Source organism: Schistocerca gregaria, chromosome 3 (genome assembly GCF_023897955.1).
Source record: "Schistocerca gregaria isolate iqSchGreg1 chromosome 3, iqSchGreg1.2, whole genome shotgun sequence".
In the NCBI taxonomy this organism is placed as follows: domain Eukaryota; kingdom Metazoa; phylum Arthropoda; class Insecta; order Orthoptera; family Acrididae; genus Schistocerca; species Schistocerca gregaria.
In genome coordinates, this window is record NC_064922.1 from 930307836 (window position 1) to 930318396 (window position 10561).

Below are 10561 nucleotides of genomic sequence, written 5' to 3' on the forward strand. Positions count from 1 at the left end.
TCCAACGCCGAGGAACAAAACTGCAGACTCGATCGAGCGAGTGTTTTGCTAGCCATTTCGTTCGTGGATGTAATAGTTTTCGATGAGATACTATATTGCGCCTAAGTCTGGCATCTGTTTTTCCTGAAACCTGTTTTATGTCATCATTCCACTTTATGTTAGTCCGGACAGTTACTCCTAATTACGGTATTTTACGAGCGTTACTTTCTCCAGTAATAACGACAGCGTAACTGAACGGCAACATATCTGCTAGCTTACTATTGTGCAACACGTTACATTCGTGTTCAGAGTCAATTGAGATTGCTTTGCAAGAATCGATTTTCCTGCATTCAGCTGCTCTCGTTTCGCGAACACCGTCGTTAAAATGGTAATTACTACATTTCCTTAATCGTTCATTTCGGATTTGGAGGTGGAAATTCCTCCTTTTTATGATACAAAAGACAAGGGAAAACAAATTACCTGTACCAGTAATTTGTATTTTCCTCCACCTATACACTATGTGATGAAAAGTATCCGGACTGCCCCAAAAACAAACTTTTTGTTATAAGGTGCATTGTGCTGCCAACTGCTGCCAGGTACTCCATAGCAGTGACCTCAGTAGTCATTAGACATCGTCAGAGAGCTGGATGAGGCGCTCTGAGGATCTCACGGGCTTCGAAAATGATCAGGTGATTGGGTGTCACTTGAGTCATACCTCTGTACGCGATATTTCCACACTCCTAACCATCCCTAGGTCCACTGTTTCCGATGTGATAGTGAAGTGAAGTGGAAACGTACAGCACAAAAGCATACAGTCGGACCTCATCTGTTGACTGACAGAGACCGCCGACAGTTGAAGAGGGTGGTAATGTGTAATAGGCAGATATCTATGCAGACCATCACACAGGAATTCCAAACTTCATCAGGATCCACTGAAGTACTATGACAGTTAGGCGGAAGGTGAGGACACTTGGATTTCATGGTCGAGCGGCTGCTCATAAGCCAATGATCACGTCGGGAAATGCCAAACGACGCCTCGCTTGGTGTAAGGCGCGTATACATAGGTCGACTGAACAGTGGAAAAACGTTGTGTGGAGTGACGAATGACGTTACACAATGTGGCGAACCGGTGGCAGGGCGTGGGTATGGTGAATGCCCGGTGAACGTCATCTGACAGAGCGTGTAGTGCAAACAGTAAAATTCGGAGGCGATGGTGTTACGGTGTGGTCGTGTAGCGTGGCACTATCAAAGCACAGGCGTATATTGATGTTTAAAGCACCTTCTTGCTTCCCACTGTTGAAGAGGAATTCGGGGATGGCGATTGCATCTTTCAACACGATCGAGCAGCTCTTCATAATGCACGGCCTGTGGCGGAGTGGTTACATGACAATAACGCCCCTGTAATGGACAGGCCGACACAGAGTTCTCACCTGAATCCTGTAGAACACCTTTGGGATGTTTTGGAACGCCTACTTCGCGCCAGGTCTCACCGACTGACATCGATACCTCTCCTCAGCTCAGCACTCCGTGAAGAATGGGCTGCCATTCCACAAAAAACCTTCCAGCACCTGATTGCACGTATGCCTGCGAGAGTGGAAGCTGCCATCAAGGCTAAGGGTGGGCCAACACCATAGTGAATTCCAGCATTAGCGATGAATGGCGACATTTTCAGCTACGTGTCCGGATACGTTTGATCATATAGTGTACATTAGTCAATCAAAAATATCCGGAAAGCTATTAGTGGACTTTAATATGGAGTGTGTCTACGCTTCCCGTTTATAACCACATGAACTCTGCTTAGGACACTTTCAACAAGCTATGCGGATGACTGAAGAAATGGCAGCCGAATCTTGCTCTTGGGCCGAAACTAGGGAAGGCAGCGATGGAGACTGTGGTCTGTAGCGAAGTCGACTTTCTAGCTCATCCCAGAGGTGTTCCACTGGTCTCAGATCGGGGCTCTCAGCATGTCAGCTCATTTCAGGAATATTATTGTGCAGGAACCATTGTCTCACAGATTCTGCTTTGTGACAGCGTGCCTCATCATGCTGATGCTGCCACTGCTAAAGGTATTTGGTTTGTGGGGCGCTCAACTGTGTGGCTATCAGCACCCAGACAAATTCTCAATCTTTTCACAGTCCAGTCTCGCCACTTTCACCGAATGACGATGAAATGATGATGACAATACAAACGTTCAGTCCCTGGGCTCATCAAATTGATGCAGTCATAATCTCCGAACTGTTCCTCTGCTGTACACAGCACACACTGCTGTAAAATGTCTTCATGATCTTACGGATACAGTATTATCTTAAGCGCGACATGGGGCAGACGCCCTAACGATGAAAAATACCTCCATACCGTTGCAGTGCCTCCTCTGCTCTTCACTATTGACAATACACATGATGGCACGTATCGTAACGTTGACTGCAGGAATTTGTGGCTTACGAGGAAGCTGTCGACCGCTGTGCCCCATTCTTTCTAATTTTGTGATCACAATCAGTGTGCTGGTTGGATTCCTCGTACCACTCTGGAACTCACTAACGATTCATTCCGCTAATTTTATGCGACTGTTCACAACCATCCTCCTGAATGCTCGACGGTCCCTGTCAAGAGGGCTGCCTGGTCTTGGTTTAGGTGTGGTTGTTCTTCCCTATTTCCACTTCACAATGACGTCACCAAAAGTCGACATGGGCAGCTTTGGAAGAGTTGAAATGTCTCTGGTAGATCTGTTAGTCAGGTGACACCGAATGACGAGTCACGTTAGAAGTCACTCGACGCTCCTTATCCACCCATTATGCAGGAGTTAGCTTGTTTGCTGATAACACTCGTTTTATTCTTGCAGATATGCCTTTCGTGACACTCAAGGGTCAATTCCACATTACATAGGAGTGTCCGCATAGTTTTGGTCAGCTAATCTATTATAAAATACAGCGTGTTTTTTAGTACAGTATCTTGTAAGTACGAGGGATATTCGAAAAGTAGCGTCCTATAGGGTGCGAAATCGAAACGACACTGAAAACCTGATGAAGCTTGGCACAAATGTGTTGGGCAGAGTCTAGTAGGCTTGTCGATTGCGGCACATAGCTTTTTGCAGTCGTGAGCTGAAACTGATAGGCTAGAAAGTAGTGTCTCCCGCCAAGTATGAGGCCCTGCTGAAACATTTCGCCTGAAGCTATGCAACTCACATGACATATCTGTCATGCGTTTCGCTCTGCACGACAGTTCTCGGCCAGACTCTACAGCGGCAATGAAGATGCTTCTGCAGCGTTTTCAATTGGAAGTGTTTGATCACCCACAATACAGCCCATAACTTGCTCTGCCTGAGGTTCATCTCTGCTCACATGAACCGCTGGCTATAAAGCCAACCTTTTGTCACAGACAACTAGCTATAGACCAGCATAGAGAATCTGCGGAGAGCACAGCTGGCTGCCTTCTAATAAAAGGGTATTGGAAAGTTGGTACAACGCTATGGCAGATGTCTCAGTCCGAACGACGACTGTGTACGTAACGAACTGGAAGTTGTGGCAAACTGGTGAAATAAGACGTTTTTGATTTTTACAGTGTTTTCTATTTCGCGACCGATCGCACCTCACTTCCCCAATAGCCCTCGTAGACATGTTACAGGATGTTATAGTGTATGAGCTCAGTGCAACACTATGAAATAAGTAACACTCAGTAATTAATCTGTTGCGAAATGAAACACAAGGCAGAAAACTGGATACATTTAGGAAAGGAAATACAAATGTAAACCACTCATACTTCCGAAGGTGAAGATTCAGTGTCTTTAGATCGAAAAGGAAGTATATGTGCCTGACGCAGATAACTGTTTTGTCAAGGTCACTAGCAGAAGTAAAGCTGTGAGGACGGGGCGTGAGTCGTGCTTGGGTATCTGAGTTGGAAGAGCACTTGCCCGCGAAAGCCAAAGGTTACGAGTTCAAGTGTCGGTCCGCCACACAGTTTTAACCTGCCAAGTAGTTTTATATCAGCGCACACTCCGCTGCAGAGTGAAAATTTCATTCTGGAACTGTTTTGTCTTTTACACTTCATTCCTACAACAAGTCTTCAATTTTAGAAATATCTATTGTTGTGAAGATTACAAGCCGGCTTGGTAAATGTGTTTCTCTATACTCACCCTCTGAGAGAAACGGTATACATGGAAACTGCTGCGTTGTCATTTTAATGAGTGTCCCTAAATTCATGTTCTTTCAGCTTCACCTTAATGCGAATGAGCGAGAGTTTGCATGCGATTCTACTGCGTTTAGGAGTGCGTATTTCATCAGCAGAATATCGATTATCGCACGACACGTGTTTGGACTATTTGCATCTTGAGTGCTACAACCTGTCCGTACTACAGATTAGTACATTCCGAGTCCGTCGCTTTCAGCTCTGACGTAATCTGAGCTGTCCTACTCTCAGGCGGCAGGAAGCGTTGTCCACTCATTACAAGGAGTAGTCACGCGCGCAGGGGCTGTGAAAGTCTTCCGTCGCCTGAACACTTCCCTGAACTCACTGCTGGCAACCGCACCAGCTATCTCGTCACTTCCTTCTTTGCAGCTTTTCCTCTCTGTCTCTTATCCTACAAAAACGAAGGTAACGTCGAATGTGTCCCAAGGATGTACTATATAAGTAAACTGTTTGGGCAGGAGACGGTGGTCTTAGCGTACTTTGCTAAATAAAAGCTTTTTAAGGTAAAAAATATTTTTCATATTAGAATTGTAGCACGATAACTAGCTCCTGTTGCTAGGTACAACTATGGTCAGAGCGTTCAAAATGTAAAAAGGCGGTGAACACGTATTGGAAAGCATCATTAACTATAGTCATGCAATGACATGCATTCGTAAATACAAAAACAATGACAGAGCGTAGTTTAAAGAACACTACCGTGAGCAAGCCAGGTTTAGGCCGTAAACCGCAGGATAACGGTAATAATGAAAGACAAAGGCCAGTTGCATGAGAAAGTTACATCAAAGGCTTTTGAAGCAAGTTTTACTCGTGCAGCTGACCATGTAACAAGTACCTTATGCAGCGAGACGCGAATTTTTGCTGCATGGATGACACTCTTAACTATTGTATTAATAGAGATATTGATGCAAGTTTTGCTTTAAACATTGGAACGATATACTTTTCTACATGCGTTCTAGGCTTCTGAGAAGACAAGTTTAGTGATATAGCCTTTGTTAATGGTGGAGTTGAAACTTTTCGCAAAAGTATCAGGGCAACATGCCAAAATTGAAAAGCAGGTAAGTCGGAATTGGGATTTGTGGTGTAAACACCGCGAAGTGTGGGCCCAGCATAGTGCCAGACTTCTGAACTGTTGCTGTGTTTCGGCTAAAAAAGTGCTAACTTAAGCATAAGTGCATAAACACATTTGAAATAGTTTACTTAAGCCCCTTTCTGGTAGGCTATATGCTAAACAACAGTTACACGGTCAACAATCGTAACTGATTTCATGTCTATGTCATATAAAATACATCTAAGAGGAAATAAGTTTTGTTTGTGTAGTAGCCCTGACCCATGATGCGTATAATGACGGAGCCTGGCGCGTGAGACGCACATTCCGACTTCCCTGCCTTTCAACTTAATAAGAACATACAACGCCGACATTAACGAGTGTCATACCACTGTACTCTTTTCAGAAACTTTCCAAAAATGTTAAAAAAAGGACAGTGTTCTTTAATAACTCAGTTCACACGAAAATTAAGATTATTATCCAAACAACAAAATTATGTGCTCCTCTGCCTCCTATTAGCTGCAGAAAACCCCGTCTCGATGTCTCTAACCGCACACGAAATGAAATTGCTAAGGTGATCCACTCTGAATATTTGGAGTGAGCAACAGTTGCGTTTTTCACAGAAGCAGCAGGAAACAACAGCTCCTGATCCGAATTCATAATGTTTTCAGTTCTACGAGCCCTTCCTACTTTTCCAGTTTCTCTAGTCATCATATAAGGTTGTCGCTGGATTTTTACTCTATCTGCAGCTGACCCATCTGTGCAAGTTGTGCAAAACAACAAAATTCTTTAATTTACCAAAAATACATCGGATTTTCATAGTCAATCCCGCATTCTTCATTTAACCTCTAAAGTGTTGAGCTGTGGACAGGCTTTGCACGAGGGACTGACATGAACTAGAAGTTACGGTTCCGAGAGTCAGTACATTGCAGCTTCTGTCCTGGATTGCTGAATAGTTGATACACTAGGCGGATACGTGCCCCATTCTTATAAGAGTGTTTGCTTCATGTTCACAGCTTGTGCAACCGCTGCTGTATTTCAACCTGCAAGAGAACACAAAAAGTGGAGTGACTACGTTACTTACCTCCACTGTAGTCTCTCTGCCTTGACACCTCTCATGCTCATATGAAATTTGAATCAGTAGCATAATATGTAACGCGTGTACGTATGCTTTCTTATTACGCCACAAACTGAGACTCAACCCTACAACAGCAATGTCGCTTAAAAGTTGTACCTATGCCCTGACGTGCATCGATTACTCCTTATTTTCGTCCATGTTAACAGATCTCTGAATTCCTTCTTCATAGATCTGTTCTCTCCCCTTATATTGTATGTATGTAGATGCTTAATAATGGCGCAACGCCGAAGTTACAATGGAGACTTCTAAAGTAAGTTCCCAATTATCAGGTTGCAGTTTATCCCCGCATAGTTCGGTGATTTTTGAAAGAATTAGAATCGAAACCTGAGGTACTCCGTTATAATTACAACTAGTATTTTGCCGGTTAGATTATGCTATCACGCATGTGACACACGTTTTACCACCGATATCAAAAGACACACCTGAAATATTTGTCCGTTTGACCCGTTCCATTGTTATCCGAATGCGTGGACTCAATCGTTGTTTTATGTTCCCTGCCGATGTCCTGTCTATATTTCTGGAGTAGCCCTTTCCCTAGGAACTAGAGGTCGATAACTTTCGACTCATTTAAAGCCGATAGAAAAGAAAACGGTTAAGGTACCCTTCAGAATTCTTGCTCTGATACAACAGTAGCTTATTCGTGGAGTAAACTTGCGGCATACTCCTCCGAAAGTGGCTTTGAATAATATAAGACAGACGAATGCGATACTGTTACTCGTCTGATCCGTCTTATCAAACAAATTTCTGGTTGCGGATACGTAGATGACAAAAACATCCACCAGTGGTTAAACAGCGTTGTCAGTGGATTGAGATTTGAGCAGCCAAGTGACAAGGATGTAGTGAACGAACTGTGTTTGGCAGAGGCTGCGATCGAAGACGAGGCGATCGAGGAAATAGAAATCACTCATTCGGAGGCACTGAAATGCGCCGGCCAGTTATTAGAGTGTGTGAGACAATATATATACATTTGATTATAGCGAAGTTTTGAGTCTCCGGAATATGAAAGCCTTAGCTAGGGAAAAAAATGAAAAGAAAACCAGAAAAAGAAAATCATTTGGATGATTATTTCCGGAAAGTAACCTGAAAGAAAGATATGTTAAGTGCATCATATTTTTAGTTGCAATTTGTAAAGATGTTATCGGTTTCCTACGAATAACACGTAAATGAATCTATGGGCATTCGAATGTGATATGTAGCATGTTCCGTTGATGTGTAATGCCCTCGTTCTCTTCTTCACTCCGAAGCCTTGTTAGATGAATCCTGCTCTGCTACAACCTGTACAAGCCTGCTCATCTCTGCATCCCCTCCATTTGCAAGCTCACGACTCTTTGATGCCTCACGTTATGTTTTCTAATGATTCCTTCTTTTAATCATGTTCGTTTTCTCCCCAACTCGATTCAGTAGTTCATCATTAGTCCTTCGAAGTGCCCATCCAATTTTCAGCATTCTTCTACAGCCCCACATTTCAAAACTTCCTTTCTTGTCTCAACTGACAATCGTTCGTGTTTCACTACGCTCCAAACAAATACACTCAGAAAATACTTCCTAGTGTAAAAATTTATATTAGATCTTAACAATTTATTCTTTGTGGGAAACTATTTTCTTTCCATCGCCAGTCTGCATTATATTGTCTCATGGTCTGCAGACCAAATAGCAAAACTCGGTCTCCACTTTTAGTGCCTCATTTCCTAATCTAATTCCTTCAACATTTTCTTATAACATTCGACTGCATTCCACTACCCTTGTTTTGCTTTTGTTTTAGTTCATTTTATTAACCGTTTTCAAGAAATTATGCATTTTGTTTACTCCTTTACCGTCTCTGACAAAATTACGATGTCAACGCGAAACCTCAAATGTTCTTATATCTTCTCGCTTTCTAAACTTCTTCTCTGTTTCGCTTGCTGCTTGCTCATTGTAGAGGCTGAAAATATCAGCGACAAGCTACAATCATCTCAACCTTCCTTCTCAGCTACTGGTTTCCTTTCATGCCATTTGCATGTAGTAATTGCAGTAAGGTTTCAGTGCTTGCTGTAAATAACACTTCGCTCTCCATATTTTATCCTTATTACCTCCAAAATTTGGCATAGTTTGTTCCAATCAATATCGGTAAAGGCTTTCTCTAAATCTAGAAAGGGTTTTAAATGTAGTCAACAGCATATTGTTTAAAACAAGTTTATAATTCTTAGTGTCTATGTTTTCCGATTATCCTGCAGTCTCGGACCCACGTTAAGCCGAGTAATCGGGAGTTTGCCGAATATAAGATGAAAAATGACAGCCTTTAGATTCTGCAACCCGCATAACGTCGATGTATTGCGTGACATCTGCACACTAAGGGGCTCTACTAGGTTTATTTCACAAGCGGTTCTCGACTCGCCCACACCAAATAGCCAGACACCCAAGATGCTCGCAGAGCGTACTCACCGTAGGGTAATGTGAGCGCCAAGATGGCGGCGGCGAAAGCAAGCGGCCGCTCCATGGCGGGCGGGCCGGCGGTTCGGTGCGTGTGTGTTTGTGAGAGAGAGTGTGTGGTTGTGGGTGGTTGTGCGCGGGCGCTAGCAGCGGCGGTGGCGGTGCCGGCGGCGGTGGTCGCGCTGCATGTGTGTGGTCGCGCACTGGAGCCCGCGGGCCGACTGAGGCAGCGGCAGCGCCGGGCCGGCGCCGCGGCGGCCCGGGCGCCGTGACGTCACGGGGGGGCGTGCCGGGGGCGGGGCCAGTCGGCGCGTGCGCAGCGCGGCCGCCGGCGTCGCATCGAGCGGCGCAGGTGGACGGCGTCGGCGGCCGTGGCCACCGCCGGAGGCCGGAGGTCGGAGGCCGTCTGCGCAGTGGGGCCGCGCGGCGCCAAGTCTGCAACATATACCATGTCTCACAACAGCCAGCAGCACAGAATCGGTGTCCACAGGGCTCTGTTTTTGGACCAATATTTTGAGATATAGTTCTAGAGTCCCCGTACGTAAAACAACTGCGGCACAAGAAGCAACGGTCTCGTGGGTAATACAGACTCCCTGCTGTCCATGGGCAGCATCTCTGACTAGTAACAAAATGTCCTGCGTTCCAGAATCGGTCCCAGTCATTACTCAAATTTTGATTAAAATCATCAGCAATGTTAGCCGAAGACCTCTGGTATTACGAGCAACTTCTGCCAAATAGGGCAGAGGGACGAACAGAGTTCCACCGCACCCTTTTTTTCCTTCGGATGAGAAACTGCCCCTAAACGGCGGAAGAACCAGAAACGATAAACAGCATAAATATGCGGAAGGCAATGCAAACATCTGCATTAAAGACTCAGAATGTATTTCCACTTGATATGTGGTCTGTAAAAAGAGTTACAATGATGTCTCCATTGGCAAAGTGCTCCAGATTAGTCTACCGTTAAGAAAGAGACTGCAAGAGGGATCTATATACGAGAAAAGACTAAGTAACCAACGAAAGGGTGACATTCTTCAAATTGGAAAGTGGAATATCAGAAGATTGGACACGTTCTGTCCAAGCTCATGTTGACACGCCAACAAGTGCACTGCGACTGGTCAGGTGTGCGAGACTGTGAATTACGATGACTGGTCACTGCAACTAGTGGCCGTAGTTGGAACTGGAGGGTGGTGCTGCAAGGCATGGAAATCATATACCCCATACTCTGGACATTAATGCTGCCAAGTTTGGTACTTGTACAGTAATTAGTTTCAGTGTTATAAAGTTGTTAAAAAGGGAAAGTTTAATTATAACCACCCGGTATATTATTTCAAACAGATGTTTAGATTATTGACAAATAATGCATCACTTACGAATCTTGCGAGTCTGCTGATCATAATTCTGTGTTATACATTACTATTTTTTGAGTTAGTTGTACTACTGTAGTCCTGTTGTTGTTGTGGTCTTCAGTCCTGACACTTGTTTGATGCAGCTCTCCATGCTACTCTATCCTGTGCAAGCTTCTTCATCTCCCACTACCTACTGCAACTTACATCCTTCTGAATCTGCTTAGTGTATTCATCTCATGGTCTCCCTCTACGATTTTTGCCCTCCACGCTACCCTTCAGTACTAAATTGGTGATCCCTTGATGCCTCAGAACATGTCCTACCAACCGATCCCTTCTAGTCAAGTTGTCCAACAAACTTCTCTTCTCCCCAATCCTATTCAATACCTCCTCATTAGATATATGATCTTCCCATCTATTGTTTCTTCTGTATCATCACATTTCGAAAGCGTCTATTGTCTTCTT

The 10561-nt window shown here is 44.3% G+C and overlaps 1 protein-coding gene across 1 annotated transcript in view; it reads right to left on the reverse strand.

Annotated features, from left to right (window-relative positions):
* Positions 1-8975, reverse strand: part of LOC126355813 (protein Skeletor, isoforms B/C) — a 647689-nt gene extending 638714 nt beyond the window's left edge. Inside the window, exon 1 of the mRNA XM_050006254.1 lies at positions 8766-8975. Coding sequence (XP_049862211.1) covers positions 8766-8820 — 55 coding nt within the window. The 5' untranslated portion in view covers positions 8821-8975. The remainder of the gene's footprint in view (positions 1-8765) is intronic.
* Positions 8976-10561: the final 1586 nt, after the last annotated feature.